The sequence below is a fragment of the Haliaeetus leucocephalus genome, unplaced genomic scaffold, assembly GCF_000737465.1.
Source record: "Haliaeetus leucocephalus isolate CR32 unplaced genomic scaffold, Haliaeetus_leucocephalus-4.0 Scaffold157, whole genome shotgun sequence".
Lineage (NCBI taxonomy): Eukaryota > Metazoa > Chordata > Aves > Accipitriformes > Accipitridae > Haliaeetus > Haliaeetus leucocephalus.
In genome coordinates, this window is record NW_010972593.1 from 1,795,371 (window position 1) to 1,822,479 (window position 27,109).

A 27,109-nucleotide genomic window follows, 5' to 3' on the forward strand; every position below is an offset into this window, starting at 1 on the left:
GGGCTCCGGCCAGGGGGAGAGGGGCTGCGGGGTCCCCCGTCACCCCGCTCCGCCAGCAGGTACTCGATGGTGAAGGAGGCCCCGGGTGGGCGCCGGCCCCCGGGCCCCGTGTCCCCCATGGTCCCCGAGCCGTCGCCAGCCGGAGGGGAGACCTCCTGGCCCGGCCCGGTAATTAGTGCAGATTACAGGGTTTGCTAATTGTGTTTTCACAAACGGGCTGCCTTCGCAAAGCAGGCTGTTTATCTGGCAAAGCCCCGGGTTTAGCGGGATTTGGACCTTTAAGCCTCATAAATAAAATGATTAATCCGCTGGAGGTGGAGGAATTCGAAGTGGCACCGAGGTGCCTGCGGGGACGGGGCCCTCGCGCCCACCTCGCTCTTGGGTCCGGCTGCCCCCCAATTCCTGGGGGGGACCCTCCTGCCCCAAGCACAGACACCCCCTCAACCTCCCCGGGCTCCTTTCGGGGTGAGCTCCCCGGAGCTCCTGGGGACCCTGGGGAGAAATCCCAACAAGCCGACACCGAATTAAATGTAAATCTTTCTTTTTATTTAACAAACACTATAATTTGAACTTTGAAGAATGTGTACTGAGGGAAAGAAAAATAATTTTCTTTTTGTTTTTTCTCTTCTCTTTACAAAAAAAGAAAAAAACAGGATATAAGAAAAAACATATGTACAGGAAGAGCTGGCCAACTCAAACAGAAAGCAGTAACAGAAGCATGATGTTTCCAAACAGTGGCTTGGCCTGGAAAATTTAAAAGCAATTAAATTAGAATACAAATATTAGAAAAAACTGGACTCTAAAGCTACTGTGCAGCCAGGGATGCGAGCCACAGAACTTTATACAGTAAAACTTAATTTTTGAGCTCTACCCAGGTTTTCTTTTGTTTTAATCCCCCTTCCCACCCCCGCCCCCTTTTAAACCTGAAAACATATTGCTTACACGCAAACAGAAGAAAAAAAAGAGAAGAAAAAGAAAAGCTTATGTCATACAAATAAGAGTTTCTCTGTGGGAGCAAGACTGGAAACAGCGGAAGAGCAAGCGAGATGCAGCTGCCTCCCTGCCTGCTGCCCACTCCCCCCTGCCCACGGCTGCCGGCCGGGACACCCTCGCAAGATGCCTGGGGAGAAAGCATGGGGTTTGTTGGTTTTTTTTTTCGTTTTTGTTTTTTTTTTTTTACCCCCCCCCCCACTTCGCCTTCAAGTTTTCATTTGCTAAGACAAAACAGAGATGGGCAGGAAGGGCTGGGAGCAACGGATGCTCCCTCTGCCAGCGTCTGCAGTCGGATGCGGAGCCGGGTGCCCTCCCGTGCTGGGCAGGGGATTCGGGGATCCTACACCACACACGGGAGAGACTGGGGAGAATTTGGAGAGGAAAACTCCAAATATGCCAGGTCGAAGCTTCCTGCTCAACAGCATTTAGAGGGTAATTCTTTGCTTTTGGGCAAGTCACTAACAAGGATTTAAAACAGTTCTGGGTGGACCTTGGTGGCTTTTCTGTTGACATGAGATCAGCCGTGCTTCGCTTTTTCCTCAAACGCACGACAAGCGCTTTGGAAAGCGCCGTGGCTTTGGTTCTGCCGTTTCGCTGCCGTTGCCCCCCTTCCCCCCCCCCCAAAAAACCCACCCCGACTGTGGGGAGGCGAGGGCAGAAGGGAGGCAGAAGGGTTTGGGGTGCCAGCAGGGCCATCCCTGCACTGGGCTCTGGCAGCACCCAGTGGCACCGAGCACCCCTTGCCCAGAGCTCGGGGGTCTCGGTACAGCGCAGCCGGACACTGCTCAGGGGGCCCTGGCTGTGGCAATCCCCCTCCTGTTGGGCTTGGGGACATTGCTCCTGCTTGCTGCCCATCGTGTGGGCATGGCAAGGGGCAGAGGCACAGGCCAGCTTCCTTCCAACGTTTATTCTCATCTACGGACGAGAAAAGTCAGCGAGGTCCAAAGCAAAACAGAGTTCAGAGGCGTTAGTGGGAACAGCAGAGCTGCTTACGCAAAGTTAATTACAAAAATTCTCTAAGACAAAGTCAAAAAGGTTACCATTTGGAAACTCAAAAGCAACAACATTTTGCCATCAAGAGCATAGCAGTAGCTTTGGGTCTGGGACCAAAGTCTTGAACAGAGAAGTGGAAAAGTCCAGAGGCTGTTAACACGTGGTCGCAGGGCTCCACGCATCGTCCCTCGGCTCTGTCCTCAACACCCTGCCAACAGTGCCGCCAGCAGCGCCGGTGCCGGGCCGCACACTGGTTCGTGACTGAAAGAAACCTGAATTGGAGTTTACCGAGGTAGTTGGCTAGAAACTGAGATTCCCCCACCTGGCATTTTCTCGAAGGCCCAAGCATCCCTCGCCCCCCACCCCGCTCCTCCTCACGTGCCAGGTGTCCAGCTGTCCTGCAGGTCACTGCCACCGCCTCCAGAAACAAAGCCTTCTCAAAGAAAAGGGAATGCGCAGCCCTTTTAAGTCTTCAAAAACACCAAGTTATTGCACTTCAAAAATACAACAGATTTGTGGTTCGAGCCCTCCCCACCCTCCCCATGGCTTCTGCTCAACTAAAACAATTCACTACGCACAATTTCTACATTACCTTCGGATTAGGTTAAAAGATTCAAAACGTGTCTCTTTACATGAGGTGCAGAGCTGCTGGAGCTCCTATCTAGAACAGTGCGATTCCAATCGTACATCTCTTCCCTTTCACCCCGTGCCCCCCATCCCCACCCCTAAAAATCCCCTCTATGCTTGCTGGGTTATACAAACCTCCCTCCCCCCCCCACCCATCTCCTGTCCCTCCCCCCACTCCCCCCCCTCCCCACCCCGGACTCACACGTCCAGCAAAAACTTTTAGATTAATTAAGGAATGGTTATTTAACAAGACAATAAAAATGCACACAGCTTTGGAGATGCACGGGAGTTAGATGTCCTGTAGATCTGCAGATGAACTCCACCGATTCAAACCGTCCTGGTGAAGGGCAGCAGAGACCAGCGAGCTGTGGATTCTGACTGCCTGGCTTAAGACACTTTCCTTACTTCAGGCTCCAGTTCAGGGTCAGGCTTTGAGTGGGGTCGTCTTCCAACCAAGAAGCAGCTCAATGGTTTGTTTTTCTTTTGTGGTGGTTTTTTTTTTTTCTCTTTTTTTCTTTTTCTCTTGTTTTAATGATTAATTTGGAATAGGAAAGTCAAAGGAGATCAGGGAGGAAGGGAGATGAGGTGGGAGAAGACAGTCTCCCCCTCCTCCAGTTTAATAAGCACCAGAGTATTCAAGTCTGTCCATTCTGAGATTCAGAGCTGCTTCCGCAGTCAGCAGGCAGAAACTAAACCTTTCTCATAAGAGCAGCGTCGTTTTGGTTGTGGTCCCTCATCATCGTCATCATCCTCCTCATCTTCTTCCTCCTCTTCCTCCGATGATGAGCTGTCCAGTGTTAAATCCACAACGTCAGCAGTGGCCTTGCCATTCTCACCGTTACCGTTAGGAGTGGGCAACAGCCCGTTCACATCTGAAGAACCTGAAAGGAGTGGGGAAAGAGAACTAATTAAGACATTTCATGCCCAGTTTAGGGACGCTCCGATACTCTTGGTCTCTCATGGCTGTGTGGTACTTGGAACAGAATAGTTCAGTCGGAAGGGACCTACAATGATCATCTAGGCCAACTGCCTGACTGCTTCAGGGCTGACCAAAAGTTAAAGCATGTTCTTAAGGGCATTATCCAAATGCCTCTTAAACACTGACAGGCTTGGGGCATCGACCACCTGTTGAGGAAGGCTGCTCCAGTGTTTTGACACCCTCTTGGTAAAGAAATGCTTCCTGATGTCAAGTCTACAAGGCAAAGGAGTGCATGAAACAAACTCCGTTCAAGCAGCTGCCTAAAAACTGAGCCGATGCCACAAACCTGATGCTCTCTCTGGGGTCAGAACTTGCTACAGTGCCCAACGGCACCTGCCTGAGAACCGGGAACTGGCTCGGCCAAAGCCAGAAGCTACGCAACAACACTGCCAACCCCGTCCATAGACGTCACCATTGCGAGAGGACCTGGCCTTGTGCGGGCTGCCCAACAGACAGCCCTTCCAGTCAAAATCCTCTTTTCCCACAAAAGTAGTACAGTGCTGTTCCAGGCTGGTCTTATCGATGACATTTCAGGGGTTGTTGCAGAAGTGAATGTACCGACAAACTTGTTCGATGCCATTCTGGCAACAACCCAGCTTTGCGGAATAACCCCATTTGGCCTGGGCCCTCTTCCGCAGGGATGCGATGCACCCTGGCGATGGTGTTCATTTCTGGAGAGGCTGAAAATTAAGGGCCTATCCAGAGGAAGCCCTCTGAGAGCCAAACTCACGTTACGGTATCACAGCTTTTCCCAAGGCAGCTGGGGAACTCTAATTTTGCAATTTGTGCACATTTCCTACAGTAATTTGAAGTCTTTAGCCCCAGAGATACTCACCTAGAACTAATATTGGACACTGAGGGCTGCAGCTCCGCTCTTTCTCAGCTCTGATGGGACACCAGGAGCCATCCACCAGGTATTCTATTTCATCTGCATCTTCACATTCTGTCAGGATCTTTGACAGGAGCCTGGGCAGGAGAAAAGATGCCATCTATTAAGCTCAAGGCAATCAGTGAATGCATTTAGTGATGGGCCATCAACCTGGATCTTCACCTTAAACAGCCCTAAATTTAAAAGAAATTTGGTGTTAGCAGAAGGCTGCCAAACAGATAGCCCTTTCAGTCAAGGGCTTGTTTTATTTTCCATAAAACAAGTACAGGTTCTGACATTGCAAGCCATCCCCGTCCTTTCTGACAACGTACCTAAACCATGAACTAACATTTTAATTATGTGCAATTAGAAGACAGTCTTGTCTCTTCACCCAGTTTCCCAGGTCTGTGGTGCTGCTTCCAGACAAACATCTGATGCCCCATCTAGAGCTACATCAGGGCTGGTGCAGGTACACATTCACACCAAGGCGTCAGCAAAAGACAAAATATCCTATGACATTAAGAAATAAGCAATCCAACAAGCAGCACTTCATTTCCTTCCTAGTTCTGTTTCTCAAAGCCTCCATAGCAGCCACCAAAACAATATATGCAGCCTCCTGCAACAGAAAAAAACCCCGATGTTCAACCACTGAAAATAGACCCAGTGTAGATACCTCAATGTCGGCCATCTCTCATTGCAGAGACACTAACCAGAACAAGACCCTGGTTCTGGCTCACTGTGCCTCAGAAACTGGGGACTTGCTTTATTCTGCTATGTCCTGCCATTTGCCTGGGATGTTTATTTGGACACGCTATTGGAACCACTGTTCTGCAAGGCCTTATTGACTTCTGGATTTGAGCATTTCCTTTCAGTATAAAGGAGAACTAATAACAAAGATCTTACAAGCTCAAGATAACTATTCATGGCACAGTAGTGGGAGAAAGTTTCTGCTTTCTCCCAGCTGAAGTAGGAAAGGCGTTTCCACAGACGGTCCTGTCATCCAGCAGAACAACCACCAAGGCTGCAATTCCAAAAAAGCTGGCAGGGCCCAGAGGATCTTAGACTTGACCAACCAACTACCTCCTCAGGTGCCTACGCCCCTTTTTTGACTAGCAACATCCAGCTGTGACTGCCAGGTTCCCTCCAGCTTACTTTCAAGGGAGGTCTGAAGACTACCTTCATCCAACAGAACTGGCACTGAAACCCAGTCTTGAGCACTGCAGAGCAGGGACAAAGAAATCTGCTGAGCCTTCACCAGTGATGACGACCTCCTCCTCCTCATCCAGGAGGAACACGTGCAGTGCTGACCTGTGGAGGTTCCACAATCCAACCCCTCGTACCTTCCCCTTCAGTCTCAGCAGCCTTGTTAGAGATCCCAAAGGAACTGGATTTTCCTGTCAGTGTTGGCCAGAGGACAAAGCAAACAGGTTATCTATGCCTAGGCTGCTTCAGACAGTCTAAAAAGCCACAAATCCTGGATCAAATCAGTACCTATAAAGGCAGCAATGCTCAGAATATTATCAGCCTGGCCCTGGGAATATACCACCCAGGCAGAGACTCGTCTGCTCACTTCACTGCCTTGTGTGCCAAGGGAGCTGGATGCACCTAAACAATTTCTCTAAACTCTTCCTCCTTTTGAGGGAACCTGCATTAGAGGCCAATTATACGAGCCATGAGGGTGGAGATAATTTTCCAGAAGCCAACAACCATGCATCTTGCTCCACCAGTCCTCAGGGTTGCTCTCAGCTTGGCTAGCACCACTAAAGATGTCAGTGGTCCCAGCCCATAAAACAGGCCCCCTGCATTTTGAGGCAACAAAGCTTCTTCTGGGGCGGGGGGGTGGGGGTGGGGTGGAGATTACTGTTGGCATTAATTCACTCCTTGTTTCTTCCTTTACTCTTGGACAAAAGCCAGGCAATTTATTGTGCTCTCCTCTAGAGATAGCCTCTGGAACCCATATTTTGGGAGCTGACAAGCATCGTCGCCAGCTTTCTGGCTTGCCTCAGGTGGCCCCCGCTGTCAGCCTAGCTCGTTCTGCAGTTTGCATATAGGACTCCGTCTGCCAGGTCTGCAACAAGGAAAGGGAGATCTCCTGTATTTTAGAGTAATCCTCTTGGCACACAGCTGCGTTTTCAAGCTTTCCAGTACCAAACCTCACTCAGACATATGAGCATCACCTCCAAAGTGTTCTTGTACTGCTGAACTGTAGCACTCCAGCTCTCCTAGCTTATGGTGAGCCCTCTGCTCTTCTCTTTGGTAAAAAGACAGAGCAAGCTAACTCTAGTCCAGAGATACGGGAAACACCATTCCCATATGGACTGAAAACCAGATGACAAGTTGAGCGCCGAGTCTAAAGCAACCTTTCCCCAATTCACGGCTGGAGAACTCTTGGCAGGGCTTGGGGCATGCATTTTTTGCCTCACCATTTTCCAAATGCTGTTGGAACTTTGCTTTAATTCCCTCCTGTGCTTTTACAGTACTACTACAGCTATGCCACATTCAAAATAAGACAGTAGAAAGAAAACATCCCTCATGCAGAAGAGACAGGGGCTGCTTTACTGGGAATACCAAGAATGGGGATGCTGGCATGGTTCTGTCCTTCTAGCCCACTACAGGGCAGGCAGCAGTCCCAGGACAGCAGCCAGACCCAAATGCATGGCTGGAGCAAAACTCTGCAGTCTGCCCTTCACAAATCCACTCTAAAAGTGCTGTACCAAAAGCTGGTTCCCTCCCAACATATACTCCATTTGCCTGACAAGTGCACTGGTGTCCCCTTGCACACCAAGGGGGCTGGTGACCCCCAGCAGGGAGCCCCTGGGGACCCCTGAGCATCCCAAGGTCCTGCTGCACAGGCTCAGCCTGGTAGCAGGGATCAACCACCACTGGGTGTCCCCAGGGGAACCAGGGTGGGAGGCCCAGGGAACCCCAGGTGGATCCACAAAACATCCAGCCTGGACAATATATCCAAAGCATTTTAATTCTGTCCCTCCAGTGCATCTGAACCTGCTGCTTTTTTCCCCCTATAGGCATGCAAAACACAAATAGTCTCTACTGAGGTATCCCTTCCCTTTCCAAATACTACATTTGTAGCTGTCTCAGGGGCTATATGTTGCACAATGTTTGGTTTAAGAGCTGGCAGAGAAGATCCCCCAATCACATTTACAGTATGCCAAGAACTGCTTGTGAGCTGATGAGCACCTCATACCAACAACAAAACAAGATGCTTCCTATCAAAAACCACCTTATCGGGTGCTTATAAAGTGGTTTATTCCACGCAGCATGGTATCAGTCAACCAAGGCAGCTAGTTGTGCAGGTTCATCAGCCTGATGAAAAGAGTGAGGCAGTAAAAGCTTGATTCTCAAAACGCTTCAGTGTAATCCAAAAATTAAGAATGGCAGACAAACAGTCAAGTCTTGCTCTAACACACCAAGACAATTAAGTCAGAATATTATGCACCAGCAGAATAAGCTTCCAACTTTGTTTTGAGGTGAACTTCAATCAGACGCACAGACCAAAAGACAAGATGCCACACTCAGCAGAGAAAAGAAAGGGGTTGAGGACAGAGAAGTGTAGGTACTCACCCATCAATTATGAGCTGGTCATAGGGTGCTGGTTTGTCACACACAGGGCACATCCATGTGGGCTTTTTCTCATTCATCTGTAGGTAGAAGACTGCATCAAAGCACTGCAGATGTGCACAGGTCTCCGCCCGGCACGGGACAGACAGCCGCATCTTCACTAGCTGTTGAACCAAAAAGCAGATGATCAGCAATAAAACCCACCCAAGCCATCACCAGACAGTTCTCCTCCTAAGCAAAAACGTTCGTTAGTTTGCAAAGGTGGTCTGACAGTAGAATAGGGTTTCTTGACAAAAACAGACTAAAATATATTGCAAAGGCTTACCGGACAGATAAGAGAGACGCGAACACCTGTAGTGGCAATTTCACTGTCTGGATCCAAGCGTAGCTTCTCTTTTACTGCAGTAAGAGTAGAGAGCACAAAATTTAACAGATGCAAACTTAAACCTTGGAAACAGCGTGTAGCACAGGTCAAGCAGCTCACCAACAGCCCTTGGCTGTATACGAGTCATTTTCCCCACAGATGACAACCTCTGCCAGTCAGGGACAGAGCACATAGGAGACAGAAAGCTGTGGTATTGGACCAGGCTTGCGCAACCTGCAGAACTCAGTAGAGACGCTGCTTGGCTAGCCGAAAACCTTGCGCATGATGAGGCAGTTCATGGCCTACAGGCCAGCTGAAGTATTTATTGGCTGAGGAAGCTCACTTTTTTTTACAAATCCCCCTTCCCAATGACCCAGGTCTCCCAGCCAAACAGCACAGGCTGCCTCTCCTCCAGGAAGACCAAATGAAGGAGCTGGGATGGACTTAGGTGTTGGGATGAGGGCAACTGTCTGCACGTTATCTGCTAGCTACGCTGTTAATGCTCTCTTAGCGACCCTTCCACCTCTTATTTACAAACTACAGGCTGGGCAGCTGGGGTACATGGAGGAAATGACACTGCTGACCAGCTTTTTCATGTTAATATTATACCAAGGCAGCCAAGTGGGAGTTAACTTTGTCCCACTTCAGAGAGGACTAAGACACCCACATACCTGGACTTCCTGCAGCGGGGGAAAGAGTGGATGGACAGAGCTCTAGCACATGGCAAGACTTCTGGAACGAAGTCAGTTTAGGCTTATCTGGTCATTAGCATAAGCACGATGGATTTTATTCCCTTCCAAGATCAGTGGCAATAGGACAGGGTTAACTGCCTCCCCCTGCCCCTTGAAATTCAGAGAAAGTCCCCCCAGAAGTGAGCAAACATGGGATACAGTCAAATTGACAGGAAACCACATCTCATCATTTCCCCATCAAATAAACAAGCCTCCTCTTAGTGCTACTGGGCTGTAACTCTTCATCTTATATGCCAGCCAGCTCATTTATTCCAGCAGCCCGTTTCACAGGAACCACAAACAGACCCAGAGGTACCAGGGCAGACAGCTCAAAGAGCAAGGCAGCCATGCAAAAACAGTCACAAGCAGCGATACAGCACATATTTGGAAAGAATCAGGCATTAGGAAAGGAGGTAGAGAATCCTGCCACCACTGCTGCATCCTGAAAGGAAAACCCAGAGGAACTGCAGGCAAATAAAAAAGAGCAGCAGACATGCAGGTCCTGCACATGCAGGTCCCGCATCAAGGTGCAGAATCAACACACAAAATTAGCTTTAAACTACGACACAGCTCCTAAAGAGTAGCTGCTGCTAATGCTGCTGTCTGAAAAGGCCTTTGACACTTCCATCACCATTTTTATTTGGAGCAAGTCAACCATTTATTTTGACCTTTTCAGATCATAACAAGATGTCTCCAGACAATGAGGCTACATGCAGTTTTGCAACACACAGCTCTAATTAGAGAGTGACTTCTCAGATGTGAAATTCCCACGAGATTACAAGATTTGGTGCTGTTTTCTTCACATTAGGAGACTTTTCATCCAAGCTTAATTTTTTGTAAAGTTCTTTGTAAGACCATTCTCTGTGCATCAATTACTATGATACATGGGAAGGAGAAATGGGCATTTTCTAGGACCTCCTGATTAGAATCAAGCTGTCTTAAGACTACTTTTGGATCCACAGCCATGTATCTAAGCATCTCGGTTTCCAGACAATGTTCCTATACTAAAGTCAACAGAAGCATAAGCAAAGGAAGATGAGTCAGCCCCGAGATGCAACTGAAGTCAAAGGGTAGCTTTAGTGAGTACTGAGGGATATTGCAATGAACATGATACAGAATTATTTGCAGAACAGACCAGAGCTACAAAAGCAAAGTTTACAAGCTACTTGTGCTTGCCAGTTTCAGACGTCCAAACAGCTTCCAAGCAGTAACAAGCCAAAGGAACTGAAAGAAGACAACGTTCCTATTTGCTTAAATTTAAGGTCACAAAATGCAACTCATCCCTGCCCCGAAGTCCAGCCAAAGCTGTTAGTTATCTAACTCAGTAGAACTGGAGGCACACACTTGTTACTGAGTAGAAATGGCAAGAAACCTGCTTTCAGAACCTCTGCCTGTCACTCTCAGATTGAGAGTCCATCCTGCAAGTGCTTGCTTGAAAGGGAACAGCACATACTGCTGAGCTGGGTTTCAAGAAGTGCCAGAGAAGAATGTGAGGATCCTCCGCAGTTTAGGGCAACTCAAAAGCCAGCTTCTGCTCAATCTATTTAAGGTTCTGGTGAACTGCAAAAAAGGGAGCACAGCCAGTGCCTTGGGCTTCTGAGAGTGGTGGATGTCTAACAAATAGGAACTTCCATTTCTTATGTCAATACATAAGTGCTGGCTGTCAAAGCGGTCTAATCTGATCAAGACTGCCATGGACACTATTTGGTGTGGCACACAGATACTGAAGTGTTCAGCATCTGCTGCAGAAATGCTGCACTTAACATGAAGATCAGAAGTTTGGCTGAAGCAGCAGTGTGTCCCACAATGTGCTTTAGGCATCTGAAGACTGGACATGCCCGAAATCATCATCTCCTCTGTGAACTGCCATCTATCTTCAAGATTATGTTTCTTATACTCAGTAAGAGTTGTCCATGATCTGAATAGTATGTTTTAAAAACCATCACGATCCACGGTGTTAGTTCTCCCATGCAAAATAAACAGCAAGACTGCTCTCCCCAATAACATTAAATAACTGGAAATCCTCCAGACTCTCGTGAGCTGCAAGTCAGATTCTGCCTTGGAAAGGTAACTTCCCCTCATTTTCAGTAATGTTTTGCATTTGCCTCATACCACGATGATTTACCTGAGTGGTCTAGGATAAGCATCTCTCGGGATCATCTCTTCTCTGAAGCTCTCAACGCATATGAAAGTGCTGGTGGTGAAATCCCACTGCCAGCCCCTAGGATTCACGGGGGGTTAGGGCAGCAGGACATTTTCACCAGGATCCCTTGCTCCAGAAATCTCCTTTGGAAATAGTGCGGGTCAAGGCCGAGGTGCTGTGGTAATGTTCGTCAGCTCATAATTACTCAGGTGAAGGCATGAAGCCATTCGCGTCAGAACGACACTGGCCCTCAGCGGCACTCACCACGATACGACCTGGGGACAAATTCTAAATCCAACTAAAGTGATGCAGAGCTTCTGCAGAGCCATGAGAAACGCACACTGCAGAAGTGCTGCACTTGCACACAGATTTGGGGCAATTTCACACGACTGACATACAGCTTAGCAAGTCCGTTCAATTAAAAAGTGTTTTTATATAACTGGAGGAAAGAAATTGTATAAAACTTGGCAGCTGTTTCCAAGCACGTTTCTAGTAGCCTGGCTATTAGGAATGCTGCAGTCTGACAGGCATACAGCAGACCTCCCCGAGCCACCGCATAAGCAGACATACTCACCAAGTGCTTTGCAGAGTTCTGGATGTTTGATCCCAATGGTTTTCAACCTCTGCAGCAGCTCTGCTGAGGTCATCTGCCGCACTAAGTACAGCCCCACGGAATAGCTCTAATGAGAGAAGGAAGGGACAGAATGAGCAAGGCTGCTCTTTTGCACTCGTTTGTGCAGTTCTGTCCAATTTCCTTTGGCACGTACCTTCCCGTAATTCCCCCAGGTAACGGTGATGCGATTGGTCGCTGCAGACAAGTACATGAGATGGGTGAGGTTGATGGGACGACAGGGCCTTTTAGGTTCCACTCCAGGTTTGTTTGATGGATAGTAGCCCTAAGGCAGAAAGAGTATATATATTTTTTTTTTTTTACTCAAGATGCTTCTACATGGGTACATCTATCCATCAGCTTCGCTAAATTCTACTCACCCACAGTTTTCAAGGAGGGGGGTAGAAGGTAGCTGAACAGTCAGACCAAGCACAAAGTAAAAAGGATCAAGCCTTTTTGCAAGAACAGTTTATTAACAATATAGCTAATTCATTAGAAAATTAGCTTTAAACTAAGCAGTGCACTTTTATACTCTGGCTTCTTGTCTGCATTCATCACAAAACCAATTTCATTCTAAATCACACAAATCCTTCCAAAGTTGCAACGTCACACCTCCTGGCCGAGCTGACTTACCGGCACTGAGCAGTAACTATGATTCACTTTCACTGCAATGTTCGGAGGGTACTGATCCTCCTGAGGAGAACTAGTGTCTGTGTAACAGATTCTGTAAAGAAACAACATGTCTCTCAATATCCCTGTGCTGTTTGCATGTTCAAAGCTCTCTGCACATCAATAGCTACCAGCAGCCAACCATCACCACACCAACCCATGCTCCCTCATCTGGCCAAAGCAAAGCCAATTCCACTCAGCTCTCCCAGATTGGATGCAGGCTCGATACCTGGGCAGCAAAATCTGACATGCTGCTGTTTTCTACTGCAGCGCTAACTCAAGCAGTACACATAGGAAGAGGTCAGAAAGTAGAGTTTAAGATGCTTGCGTTAGGTAGCGGTGAACAACCAACTTTGACTCAAAGTTATCTTTGTAGCCATGAAAACCACACTGAAAGTTAATATATTTTGGTAGTGCATTCCCTCCTCCCCTGTTGTGCACCTGATGTTAAATCAACCCCATGCTCAGACATACCTTAGCACAACCTGAACTGATTTCACACCGGGTTGCAACTCCCTAGTAAATTAAAGAAGAAACAGAAACTTCAGATTAATTATGTAAAAACACTAAAAACAAAAAACACCACCACAAAAAAAAAACAAACCCCAAAACCCACAACAACCAAAAATCAGCTGTGACTTTTGCCAGACTCGGGAATTTTAGTTCTTTTTTTTTAATAGACCTTTAAAGAATTACTTTACAGAATTTTATTTAATTGTACAATTCCCCCTGCAAATATCAGTGGTCCTGTTTTCCTAATGCACCATCCTATAGCCTTTCTCTGGGTTTTCAAAACTGTAAGGTGTTGGGTGAAAGATATCAATTTGCCTGGCATCCTTTTGCTGATTTGTAAGCATTCACAAAAACTAGGTTTTAAGGTCAGGTCTACCTGACAGCATTCTTTCAAGACTCTCTTTGTTCAATTATTCAGCTAAAGCTGTTCATGCAAACCAAGGAACCACGTATTATGGCACCAGCAGAACAACTGTTAATATTGCTAACTTCAGGAGTGCTATTCGTAACAGGATTTCAGCTGCTATCAGGAAAGCAACATATCCCAGAACAAGGGCATTTTATTAGTAGTCTTTATACACAGGTACAAAACATACTCTAATTTATGCATTAGATAAGATCCCCAAATTAGTCTTGGTTTGCCTCTGAAAGCGTTTTGCATTCCAATTCAGTGTTTTAGTATAACTGTTTTGATTTTGGGGGTCGAAGGGATGGACCCTCAGTTCAACTGACAGACAAGAGCTGATACGGTAGTTTTAGATCTGCGGGAGACACATCTGGATACCACCCACAAGCAGTGGAAGATGACGGACCTGTGCTGAGTGATCATTCGAGACTCTCACTGAACCCCCGCTATGAAATATTTCAGCTGTGTTACTGATACTGAATCTCTTCTCACAAATCTGAATACACGGAGAAAAGACCACCAAGAATCAGCTACAATGTGTGTAGTCTTTTATCACCCTTAAAGACTTCCGTGGTATATCATTTCCTTTCTGTTAAGTCTTCAAACAGCTTCCCCTGTACTGCTTCTGTTGACCTACTGGGATCACAACAGTAATCAAGCACTGGATATTCAAGAAACATCATCTTTCTTCAACTCTATGATAACAGTATGATTTTACCATACAGAGAAATATTTAAAGGTTTTGCGCTTAGTTTTGGAGGACCTCTTCTGCATCATTGTCCTTTCATGGCAGCAAGGACCAACGGAGCAGGTCAGCAAAAGAGGAAGCCTTACTGCCTGCACTGACATTTCTTAGGCATTTCATTGTTTGAATCAAAAACTGCATCATGACAGAGGTCAGGGTAAATCCTAATTGGTGCAAGATGTTTTCTTTTGCAGTTACTATAGCATCCTTTACAACAAGGAAGCTTTCTTTCAGATGCAAACAGCATTACACTTATAGCTTTTGAACTTTTGATGCAAAGAAAAATCCACAAATGAATTCACTACACAAGCTCAACAGAGAATTTAGGTCATCAACAATTACATACCACTTTTCCTGCCCAAATGTACTATTCAAAAGCAAGATTAGAGGAGCAGAAGAGAAACTTAGGGACTTAAATGAGTAAAACTGCACCTCCCACCTCCCCCAGCTATTTGCTTTACATGAGAAGTAGCCTGTCTGCTAATGTTCTCAAACAAACTTTTTCCTTGCAGATTACAAAGGCTTCCACAGAGAGAGAACACACAGGAATTATACAGCTACATTTTCTTGAACTGTTAATACACAACAAGAAATACCTGGAATTTCTGATCAACTCCACTTGTCTTGGTGTTAATGCAAAAATGCATGGACTTTCCTGAAGCTTCTCATTATTCTGTGGAACTGAAAAGGAAAAAAAAAAAAAAAAAAAAAAAGACTGACATCAAACTGATAATATCTAGCTCTTCTTACATTGCTAAGCACAAGGTGATTTTTTTATTTTCTGAGCTACGTTTATTTTTAAGTCTTGTTTCCTGCCATACAGCTGCACAAGAACTCCAATCATCATGCATTTTGGTAAATCTACTGTTGATTACAGCTTTGCTCATTTATTGCTTGCTTGTTTTGCTAGTTAGCACACTAATAGTACACAGTGGATTTGGACCTGCTTTTTTTTTTTAATTTTTCCTCCCTTCAAATAATCAATGAGCCAGCAATTGTGGGTTCATATAAGAACAAACCATAAGTGGCATCACAGTGAAGAGACTAGAACTCAAAGAAGCGTAAGAAGAGACCTATGCATGACATGAAAGCATGAAACCACCAGACTGATCAGACTGATTCTGGAAAAGAAAGGAAACAACAACAACAAAAAGATCAGCTTAGATAATAAAAAAGCATCACAAAAAACATGAGACAAAACATGACTTACAAACACATGACCTTGAGGGTACATTTATAGGTAAGGTGTTACAGCATTCCACTTTCAGAAACACTTAACTGAGAACCCAGATTAATTGGCCTTTTATCCATTCACAATTTTAAGATCAAATGCATTTAACATGGTTAAAATGAAGCTTGAGGTGTGGAAAACTTATGTTATGACTTCCGCTTAGTACCTGTTATTAAATTCAAGCACGCTAAATTTTATTGTCAGTACACGTTGCCAACTGAAGTCGAGGGCCTGAGCTGGTGAAAGTCACAGGATAAATACAAAGAACAGGAAGTGATAAAATAGCTTGTATTTTTTCTTTTTTAGCAGGAATAGGATTTTTTCTTTGCATCACTTCAACTGCTTGTTTATTCAAAGCCAACATACCAGAATTTGAGAAATAGGAAGGTGTGCTTTACTGTCTATGAGTAAGATGAGATGAAGGAAGAGTAAAACCTCAGCACCTCTAAGATCTTGGAAGACAAGGTGACAGTCTGATTCACTGACTATGGATACTTCCCTTGGTAATTCAGCTTTAAAAATGCAAAAAGGGCTTTCAGAAATAAAAAAAATAAAAATCAAGGTATCTTTATGGACTTTTAATTTAATTCCAGTTTCCATCCAAATGTCTCTTGATCAAAACAACCATTGAGAAGTAAAGCATTTCATAAGGACTGTTATTTTTAGAAAGTGATGAATGATAAGAACAACAAAAAAATCATTTTAATATTGTTGCTTGAATAACTGTCTATAGACATGCTGTCCTCCTGATTGTTGAGCTACACAAAGACAAAGCAAACCTGATTAGGAAAACCGAGTTGTTCATGTTTTATTTTGCATTTATCAGCTTGGCCTTCTTTTACAAAAAGAGCGCCTAGATGCCGAAAGCAGGCTGCCAGCAGCACTGACTGGCGCCACTGGAGGATGCCATCAGAGACAGAAGTCAAACCCTGTGAAGTATCCAACAAATTTGCTATCACCTCTTCAGCAAAATATGCTAGCACTAAAACCACCACACTATTGAATTTCAAAACAGGTCATTTTCTCACTTCTGTGACACACCACATCATTGCTGACAACACCAGAAGTGAGTGCTGCTCCTGGGCTGAGGCTGAAAGACCACCGCTACCACGAACGGGGTACGATGGTGAGTTTGCACAGCAGCCCTAGCTGCGAAGGACCAGGTACCGATGGGCTACCCAGTTTGACTGTGCAACCGTGGGTGCAGGAAAACAAAAGATTAGTCAGGTACCTACGTTTCTCTACAGCTACTTGGTTAACAACTCTCCTCTTTTTGCGTGAAGTAAGAGAAATGAGAAGCAGCAGCACATGCTCCCCACTTTCTTTATTCCTCACTGTGAAAGACCCTTCTCCAGGCAAGAATTGAGGGGTACTTCTCAACTGTGCTCACAGAAAGCTGCTGGAGAGTCACGCAAAGCATTCCAGTTACCTGAACAAAAAACAGCTGAAGGGAGAACAAAAAAATCAAAAAGATATGGACTCAGGATGTGTCCATGCACACCTTGTCGCCAACAGCAATCAGAACTGGGTGCTTCGGAGAAAAGCGCAAGAGAACATTCCCCAAAAGACTGAAAGAAAAACCTCTCCGAGACAGACCTGTGTAAAGACCCAATACTTCAAAATCTTAATGCTGGAAAATAAGCCCAAACTCCAAGATGTACACTTTTAGGGTACCTAATCAGTTATTAATTTCTCTGCTGAGCAGCCAGGAAAAAAATTCTGTTTTTTAAAGCTAAATATTTTAATATAACCGAGTTTCATCCTTTTTCCAGGACAGATGCCTTAGCACACAACTCAGCTCCTTGACTTGTAAAACGGCTGCTGGGATCAATTTATTTTAACAGTTGACAATAGCAGGAAATCAATTTTTAAGACTGAGCTCAATCAGCAATCCTCAGAATGAGTCAAGACATAAAACTTCCAAAACCCAAAAGAACTTGGCAAACCATATTCAAGACTTTAGCCCAATGTAATTGCAATGGATTCCCATTCTGGGAAGCCAACCTCATCTGCAGCTCTCTATCTGGCAGGCTAGACCATGCCAGGCAAAATAAGGACTACACTGATTTCAGAGTTTTAGGGTTTCCCTGCACCAAGGGTTTGTTTGGGTTTTTTTGTTTTAGAGGTTTTTTTGTTTTTTTTTTTTTTTAAACCGTAACATTCCTCACTATTATACTTATTGGTCAAACCTGCTAAAGACATCAAATACCCCCAGGAAAGAGAGATCATATTGTCATCACCGTGGCTGGAGATCCCAAAGGCAGATCAGCCCGAGATGAGCTGCTGGCAGGAGGCTTCTGTACGGCTGAGGAGCCTGTTGTGAGACCTCATTCAGATCCCAGCTGCTCCAGAACAGCCCACCTCAGGGCACAATACAATATATAGGTTGGGGTTTTTTTTCCTCCTTGGCTATTGGAACTACTCTGACTAGACTGAAGGGCAGTTGTGTTCATGTGCGTCTGGGGAGATGGGGCAAGCTGACTGTAAGGCATCTTATTTTTGTAAGCGGAGGAAGCACTCATTTTAACACATACCACAGTTTGTTCAGGTGAATACAGCAACAGTGTGGGTGTGTGCTTTTGCTAGGATTCCTTGGAGATCACTCAATGCAGTGGTGTTTGCTCTTCAGTCAGGGGAAGGCAGTTGCCTTTGCCACAAAATCAGTGGCCCTGTTTACAGCAACTGAGTCCAGCTTCAGAGGAGGGGGCTGGAGCAGCAGTTTTACTACTTACACGAGAGAAGAGCAACGCCACCACTGCAAGGCAGGTATTATCAAAGGGAAAAAACCCAAACAAATCCTGTTTACATTGACAGTGGCAGGACATCCCAGCCTACATGGCCTTCTCCTCCTACTACATCACAAGATCTCCTTTGGCATGCCTCCAGGAGAAGACCAGAAGCCTCAGTATCTACAGCAAGTACAGGCTGTCACAGCTAACATTCAGAACAAAAAAAAAATATTCAGAATTCCTTACAGCACACCATTACTGTCAAAAACTATATTCACACTGTTTTACCCAAAAAGGTGCCAGAGGATAAGTACACTTATCAGCAAGGTGCTCAGACACCACAGAGCTCACATAAATACTCTGCTTGTTAGCTACTTAAAATACAATGCAGGACAGATATTAGCATTCATTCCCTCTAAAAGGTATCTGATCAATCTTAATTTTAAGCCTTATCTACCCAAGAGAATTGCGGTGATTTCAGTAAATTAGAAGAATTCTTTTATGTTGATGTCCTTAGACCAAACCAGAAAGCTGCGGCAGAAGCTGTTTTAATGTAGATAACTCAGATGCTAAATTCAATACTTAAATTGACTGAAATTGTGTGTGCAGTTACCAAATATGAGATATTAGCTGGTTTGCAATGCACCTAATTTATCTGCTTTTGGCTGAAGCCACCTCTGTCTACAAGTATAATAGTAATTTGATAGCTCTTCAGGGAATCTGCTTGCCTACAGACCAAATTAGGCATCGCCCACCTCACCTTTGATCTCAAGGCAATCATCTCAAAGAGGCAAGAGAGCCTTTTCATTAATAAAGATGCTTCCAATTGGAGTTCGGATCATATAAATTAAGCTTCCCCTACTCCCACCATGGCTATATGCTTAAAATACCTCTTTTGTAGCCTAGGGAAATGGGGTACTACAACAGCAGCTGGGTGTTTCTAAATGGATCCGAGATCTTAAATCTATTTCAGGTACTTCCACGTTACAAGTTTCTGAGGTTGACAAGGAGCTTATGCTTGGTCCAGACACAGAATGGGAAATCTGGGCAGCAAAGCATGAACTGGTACAGCTTCCATATGGAAAACCACTCCATTTTCCTCAGAGCTCTTTGTTTTATCATCCTTCCGCACTAAGCAGAGCTCCATACAAGTGTAACGTCAAAGTTATTCCAGCACCCGGCTGTTCCAGGTGGCAATGGGGAGCAGCCGATATCCATACAGTGTTGAAATAACCCCAGTTTTACAGAGAAACAAATGCTTCTTTATTCACATTGGCGGAGGCAGAAGGAATTATAGTCGCAGGTCACCAGGTTGGGAAAATTAAACAAGTGTCTAGAAGACATTGTTAGCTTCTGAACAGCTGACTGGGACAATGAAGACTGAACATCTGTTCACACCCAGCTACTCACCACCAATCCCCCACTGTTAAGGGCAAAACTCTCACCAAAAGGGAAAATTAGTTAAATATGCTTTAAGGAACAAGCTGACCCGAGGGAGGTGTCAGCTAACAGAGGTGAGATACTAAATTTAATGAGACCTCGGTTCTGATCTGATGTAGAAGATTTAATGTCAACTTTTAACAAAATCTGTTAATCACAGTAAGTATATCCAGGCTCTTCTCCTATCTCTGGACATTTCCACCTCTTGAAAATTTTTTTCCTTCAAAAGACTACATTTGCATTCCTGACCAACAAATGCCACCCCATATTTAAGACTGAACTAACGCATTCCCCAAACAGCATTTAAAAATATTTTAGCTTTACACTGGCACCCACCCCTTGACTGTTTAAATGGTCACAGCATTAACATATTTAACGCCTCCAAATGAAGATGAAAATTACATAGATATAAATTCTGATGAATTAGTCTTTTTTTTTTTGCACCTGCACAATCATATCTTCATCTGTTTTTTTTTTCCCTCCAATCCACATGCACATCAAGCATTTTTTTCAGCAAAGGCAGACCAGCTTCCCAAGTTCTAGGTTCATTTAGTAGTGAAGCCTGGTATTACCACATTGACTTTGAGACACTGCAGTTCAGCAGACTACAATGGTATTTCTCCTCTGTATATACTGTCTTTGCTACAAGAACATTATGTTTAACATCAGAGACAATACTATTTGTTTCTCAGAATTAAAATAATGAAAAAAACCCAACAGACTCCTAGGCCCAGGGTGGGAAAAAGCACTTCATCCAATTTTCCTAGTTGCCCCTCAAAATACACAGCATCACGCACAAATAAGTGTGACAAGCACAAAAGAAGAGTCAGAAATACTGTTTGATATGTGTACCACCCTCTTTCATCCATAGGAGGCTTTAGGTCAGGTATTTTAAGCACTGAAATTAACGTAGAATATGCCAGCATACTTGCTTAGCACAGGTGCAACACCAACACAGAAAGATTTTCATCAATATACTGCCAAATTATGAAGATAGAAGACAGACTATGATTCACAGCAAAAGACTGCAATGTGCAACACAGCAGCATTTCGAACGAAGGATATAAAAGCTACAGCCAAACAAGACAGGCTTTCAAATTACATCTCAAAGTGACCACATTCCTGTTCTAAGGCAATGGAAAAAACCCAGATATAAATATTCTTCCCTAAACTCTAAATATAAGGGGAGAGAAGGGCATCCACCACCACATTAATCAATCTCTCCTCTGTCACATGACATTACAGATCCTTGAAAACACTGTGACCTTTTTGACACTTAAACTTGTTCCACTTTTCTCTCCCAGATCAAGCCCATCATACAGGCACCAGCATATTGAAAACTCACCTAATTCTGTTGGCTTCAGCAGTTCATCCAGGGTTGTATAGAAGGGAAGTTTCACCAGCCGAACTTCAGGCTTTGCAACTTTGGGTGGCAACCTTCCCAGTCCGTTAAGGTATTTCCCATAGAGAGCAGGATAGTCAATATTAGTAGTGGAGATAGAAGTCCGAGCAACGGTGCTCCCGCGGTCATACGATGAATGTATGGAGAGTGCCTCGGGAGACCGGTGCTGCTGTGGCTGAGGCTGCGCGACTTCAGAGCTCTTCTTGGCATAGCGAGTCTCATAGAGCTCCTTAATTTTCTTGAAAACTTCAGGGCTGCAGTCAAATTGGACCAATTGCAATGCTCTGGTGACTAGTTCATGTTTAAGTCCGCTCTTACTCCTGCCAACAAAACCCAGCAACATCTGAAGATCTGAGACTCGGAAACTCATCACCATGTTCTAGGGGATAAAAAATTAAAAACGTTCTTACAGTTATAAAAAGGCAAAGTGTCAGTTCTCACTATACTCTATAACTGGAATCCAAAATAATAAAAACATCCCTTAGAAGACAGACACCAAACCTTCTGTTCAAATCAGCCGTTACTCACCTGATTAGCATCCCATTTCTTAGGTAGTTGTTTGAGCAACACAAATACAGAGGAGATCATCAACTGAAATATCACCAAAATCAGAGAAACAACAGGATAGTCATCAAATCACTCAAAAATCATTTGTGATAAATGCTCAGCATCCTCAAGACAGGTTGACTGGAAGCAGGAGTGACCACAAAGGAAAACGTCTCAAACAGCAGGCCCCCACACGTGAAAGAGCAAATTAACTCCTTTAGCACACAGGCTCAAATCATCCAAACTTCCCAGGCACCTTTGGGTAAGGGAGCTACATCAACAACTTCATCTAAAATGGTATTAGCATAAGGCAAAGGAAGGAAATGAAAGTCATATTGAAGGCAGACAACATTTAAGTGAACCAGGGCCACCAATTCTTTCATACTGTATTTCAGTGCACCTGTGTATTATCTGTGTGCCCAAAAAACCCCCTCCAGAATCCTTCCTACATATACAGGACCTTTAAAAAAAACCATGTGTTTTAGACTATGGCAAGGTATTAAAAGACTATTAGACAGAGAAATATGTTCCCATGAGAACAATGCCTCCAAACTCTATTTGGGTGCTTTGCCAAGCACTCCCCCATGCTCACAGCCAGTAGCTGCCTTTGCTGTTGCACTGGTATTATCAATTTCAGTGTTTTGATAAGCAGTAAAAAACTACCTCCGTCTTCAAAAATTTACTCTCTTGCTGCTGCGGAAACTCAGAAGGCCTGTAACTGTCAGCAGATTCAAAGACCATACTATACTATACTATAGAGCAACTTTCCATGAGACTAAGAACTAGAAATGATTTCTGTTAAACTAGAGCTAGAGTCTGGTCAGATCGATGTTTCAGTTCTCTCTCATAACAAAGCAGCCTTATGAGTGCACAAGACAAGCTTATCAAGTACATGCTTTTGAAAATTCAAGCTGCCCTGAAAATACATTTGATAGGTACCCACATATATTCACTCAATATCCTTCCTGGTTTGTGGAAAACACAGGAGCTCAAGAAACCCCAGCTGTCCCACAGTTTAAAAAAAAACAGAGGAAGAGATCCAGCAGGTCTCTTTTCCCCAATCTATACTCCACTCTTGTTTGAGGATTAAATTAGGAAAAAAAAAAAAAAAAAAGGCAAGGCATAAAAGTCAGATTTCTGTGGAAGTTAATAGTAGCCTTGTAATTTCCTGGAATAAAACGGCTATGGATTTATTTATTTATTTTAAATTAAGAAAGCTACTATTGACTCCAGAAACATTTAAACAGCCACTTTTGCATGTGTGGGAATTAGACTATAGAGAAAGTACCATTTATTTTCTCTTTTTTCATGAAATCTGTCATTTAATCTGGAAGCCCAAAAGATGCTACACAAACATCACTGACTGTAGTTAAAATTTTTGGCAGTCATGATGTGTCCCAAAATACCTTTGATGAGAGGAAAAAAAAGGCAGATAACTTTAAAGAGGAGAGAAAGGATGTTTAATTGCCAAAAGGTCAGGATTCAAGAGATCTGGATTCATATTGCTGCTTCACTAGATACTACCTGTGTGATCTTGAAGAAATCTAGTTTCTGCGTTTCAGTTTTCTTCAACTACAAAATGGAGAGCGTATTGTCCTCTCCAAGGCACTTTGAGGATACACAGCATACTTGCAAAGATAAACACGTCAAGGCAGTGACGCACATCAACAGCGCAGTACCAGGGAAGTCACAGCAGCACAGCAGACAGGTATTCTCCTGCACTCACTGCTCCTACACCACCGGTCACTTGGGACTGTCGGTGCATAAAGCAGAGTTTGAACTGACAGTCTTCTGCAGTTTGCATTTAGAAGGATTTAAGATCCAGAAGGATGACCAGATTTGAGCAGTAACAGAAGAACAAACTTCAGACAAAGAAAACCTGTCACTGAAGCTTGGACCTGCACGACAGTATGAGCAGTAGAGAGATCACATTAACTACTGAGATTGTTAACGCTAAGGTCTATTCCTCCCCCCAAGGAGGCCTCGCATGTGAGCGGCAAGGAGCCCATCAAACACCCACTATGGGGGCAACCACAACACCTTGGAAGCACACCTCCTCCCCAGAGTCCTGGGCTCAGCTCACAACACCGAGGGAGGCCCAACAGCAGGGAGAGGGCAATGCCTCCTAAAACAAGCCTCTTCCAAATCTTATTTTCGCAGCCATCTAGCCACATCCTCACTGATGAGCTGATCCTGCAGGCACTAAACATTTTTCATCCGATGGCATTGCTCAGTAAGCACCCTCAACACCAGCTTCCCCATGACGCTGTTGGGTAAAGCCCACTCAAGTGCCACTGGCCGGTCCTCTGCGCTGCCACGCACCAGCAGCGGGACACGGAGAAGTCCCGGCTCCCAGAGAGGTGCCGGTGAACGGGAACCCAGAGGGAAAAGGAGAAACCCACAGCAGAGCAGGGACATTTCACCCCAGAAGGCATCGATGGGGTGCACAAGACACCTTGGAAGCACAACACAACTTCAGGCACGTTTGTTGGGAAGACATTTCACCTCACCCCACCGCGGAGGAGCCTCAGAGGCCGCCCCAAGCCTCCCCGCCATGGAGAGACGGGGGCTCTGCCCCAACACCCCCCAGCGCCGGGCACTGCTCATCCCACCGCCATTCCCGCCCCCGGCCCCAGCCACGGCGAGATGGGCAAAGCCAGGCCGGGGCCGCTGCCATGTCTCCCGAGCCCTCCGCCCGCCGGGCCCGGCTGGACAGCTCCGCTCCGCGCCCCACCGGTCGCGGCCCCAAACCGGTCAGGGAGCCCAGGGCAGGCCGCGGAGAGCAAGCCGGGCACCGGGCACGACCGGCCCGGGGTTCCGCGGGGAACGGGGCGAGGAGCCCGGGGAGCAGGGGAAGGGACCCCGCCGGGCGGCGGGGGGAAAAAAAACACCTGCGCTAATTAATCACTGGGAATTAACTGCGGGGGAGGCCGGGGCCCGGCCCGGCGGCCCAAGGGGCAGGCCCAGGGGCGGGCGGCTCCCAGGGGCTAGGAGCCGGGCCGAGCCAGGCCCGGGGTCCGGCGGGGGCTACGGACGGGCCCGGAGGCCGGGGCGGGGCAGCCCCTGAGGTAAAAAAAAAAAAGGGGGGGAGGAGGGGGGGTCCCGGGGCGCCGCCCCCTCAGCTCTCACGGCCGGGGCCAGGGCCGAGGCCGTGCCGTTCGCGGTACACCCCGCTGGGAGCTCGCCCGGGCCGACCCGGGCCCCGCCGGTGGGGTGGGGGGCACAGCTCACTCACTTTCGCCTCCACCAGCTCCGCCGCCATCTTGGCCTCCAGCGTCCACCGCGCCGGGAGCCGCCGCCGAGTCACGTGACGCCCAGCTACAGCGGGGGAGGGGCCGCGAGGGCCGCGAGCTGCCCAATCCCCGCGCGCCCTCTTCTCCCCGCGGGCCGCGGCCTCGCCGCGCAGGCGCAGTAACCCCGCCCCGCCCGGCACCGCCTTCCCGGATGGCTTAAAGGGACAGCGCCCCGCCAAACGGGGGGGAGGTGGGGGGGAAAGGATGAGAACGGCGACCCTAGGGCTGTACCCCACAGGAGCGGGGGCTGGAGACACGCACCCCCCCAGCTCAGCGAGCAAGAGTTTGGGAACGAGCGGGCAGGTGCCAGCGCAGCCCCCCTCCCCAGGAGTGATAAGTGGTGCCCCCAAAATGGCGGCAGGTGGATGCCCCAGGCCAGGCCTCTCTACGCCCGGTGTCGGCCTGGTTCTGCCCCGGGGCCCGGTGGGCTTGTCCCGAGGCCCTGCTTTCTTGTACCGGTCCCAGAGCGCGGCCGCGTCCTGCTCACCCTCCCCACTGAGGAGAGCAGCGCTGGGGCCATGCTGGAGGAACCTGGCGGAGGCTGCGGGCCGCAGGGAGGAGAGGGGAGGGCTGGGGAAGCGCCCCCCCCTGCACCCCGGCTCCTGGCCGTATGCCAGGGTGCTTCGTTTCGGCCTGGGGTGTCCTTGGCATTGATGCCCCAGGGCAGTTTTGTCCTGAAACTGGGGAGCGCCGGACCCGATCACACGTGGTTTTGCTGGGAAACACTTTTGAAGAGCGGGTGGCTGTTGTAGGCTTTTCTGAAGAGAAAACGTTCTGGAGAAAAACCCAAGAAAACAGCGCTTTTGGGTCTGTGCCTTCATCAGAAACCCAAAGGACACCGGCCTAACCATCCTCCTCCTCACCCCGCAGCAGCCTCCGCTTGAACTTGAACTTGCGAATCTCAGATTTTCCTGTTGGATCTCAGACCTTGGAGCTGCCAGACCCTCCAACGTCCTCCGCTAGCGAGGGATACCGCTCCCCCACCACGCGTCTGCTTCAGGGGCCTTGAGAGCCTCCTGCCATGCCTTCCCCTTCAGACACTCTCCCTGCCAAGGCACACGTGGCACCTCATGGCCAAAACCAACCTGCTCCGTGGCAATGGCATCCCAGAGATCCCCCAGCCCTCCTGCACAGGGCAGCATTTGTGCCCCCCCATGGGCGCTTGGGGAGGAGACGTTCCCTCCAATAACTCATCACTTATTAAAAATACCTTCTACGTAGGTAGAAATTATTTCTCCTAAGCCCGATACTGTTCCCCCTGGGGTCTGCTTGCTCCATTTCTAAGCAGCAAGTGCACAGCAGCGTCCTCTCCAGCTCCAGGCTGAGTTGCCAGGAGGTAACCCCAGTAGTCGGGGTGAAACGCTGCGCTGGGAGAGGTTTTCTAGCACTTTCCCCTCCTTGTCACCAACCCCACAAGCTAATTAAACAAAAAGGCAATTAGCCAGTTTGCTAGGCAGGCCAATATGTTAATCAGGCTCCCCAGTGTTCCCTTCCAGTCTGGCAAAAGCTAGTATTGGTGCTAAAAATTCAAATGATTGCTATGGAAACCCCAACAGCTGATAACTCATCCTGTCACAGTGAGAGTGCGGGAGGCCAAATCCATCCTGGGTGTAGCTCCACCGCCATCCCGCCGGTCCCTCCCTGCCTGACACCGGTGAAGGTGGAGAGGACAGATGGGCTGGGGATGTGCCGGGGATTTGGCAGCAACCGTAGCTACCGGGCGAAGTGGCGTGGGGACAGAGTGGCTTGGGTTTGTGTGAGCTTTCTTACGCTGCAGCTGATGGAGGTGGAGCGATGGCCTCCCGCGATGCTGAAGAGAAGGAAAAAGCAGCAAAATATTTATGCCGTAGAGATGGAGAGTTACATCCCTTTTTGTCTGGAGTCCCTCTTTCCTCGCCCCCCGCATGTAACCTCCCTTTAACGCGTTCCTAACTCAGGTAATGCTCTTCACCCTGCAGATCTTCAGCTTCCCAACTCGCTGGGACAAAACGAGGGGAGTTTGGCCCTTCCTGCCTGCACCAGGTTGGAAGGAATCCTCCCCAAAACCAAACCGTGCGCGGGGTCTTCCCCGGTGCCGTGCAGCCCTTCCGAATCCTTCGGCCGGATCATCCCGGACGAGGCATCAACGCCACGGCCCAGGGAGGCCTCTGAGGCTCCCCAGAGGAACCTCGATGGCCCCTGGGGTCCCAGCCGGAGCCCGTCAGCCCTGGCGCTGCAGGATGAGGCCCCGTCCCCGGTGTAGCACCGT

At 47.1% G+C, this 27,109-nt stretch overlaps 1 protein-coding gene across 1 annotated transcript; it reads right to left on the reverse strand.

Moving 5' to 3' along the window:
- Positions 1-3,117: 3,117 nt before the first annotated feature.
- On the reverse strand, positions 3,118-24,927 carry PIAS4 (protein inhibitor of activated STAT, 4). Its single transcript, XM_010562275.1, has 11 exons — positions 24,804-24,927; positions 20,966-21,401; positions 14,817-14,901; positions 13,031-13,072; positions 12,521-12,611; positions 12,045-12,173; positions 11,852-11,957; positions 8,365-8,438; positions 8,043-8,203; positions 4,428-4,558; positions 3,118-3,494 (listed from the first exon to the last, which is right to left on the reverse strand). The coding sequence occupies exons 1-11, from the start codon at positions 24,828-24,830 to the stop codon at positions 3,289-3,291; spliced, it is 1,488 nt and encodes a 495-aa protein (XP_010560577.1). The 5' UTR covers positions 24,831-24,927; the 3' UTR covers positions 3,118-3,288.
- Between the last annotated feature and the right edge of the window lie 2,182 nt (positions 24,928-27,109).

What these genes read in the sequence shown, in the direction of transcription:
- PIAS4 (XM_010562275.1), bottom strand. Translation starts at nt 24,830, where the DNA reads ATGGCGGCGGAGCTGGTGGAGGCGAAA. An exon ending in GAGTTGATCAGAAATTCCAG is followed by an intron (nt 13,073 to 14,816) that starts GTATTTCTTGTT and finishes TTAATTTACTAG; the next exon opens with GGAGTTGCAACCCGGTGTGA. An exon ending in ATAGTTACTGCTCAGTGCCG is followed by an intron (nt 12,174 to 12,520) that starts GTAAGTCAGCTC and finishes TTTCTGCCTTAG; the next exon opens with GGCTACTATCCATCAAACAA.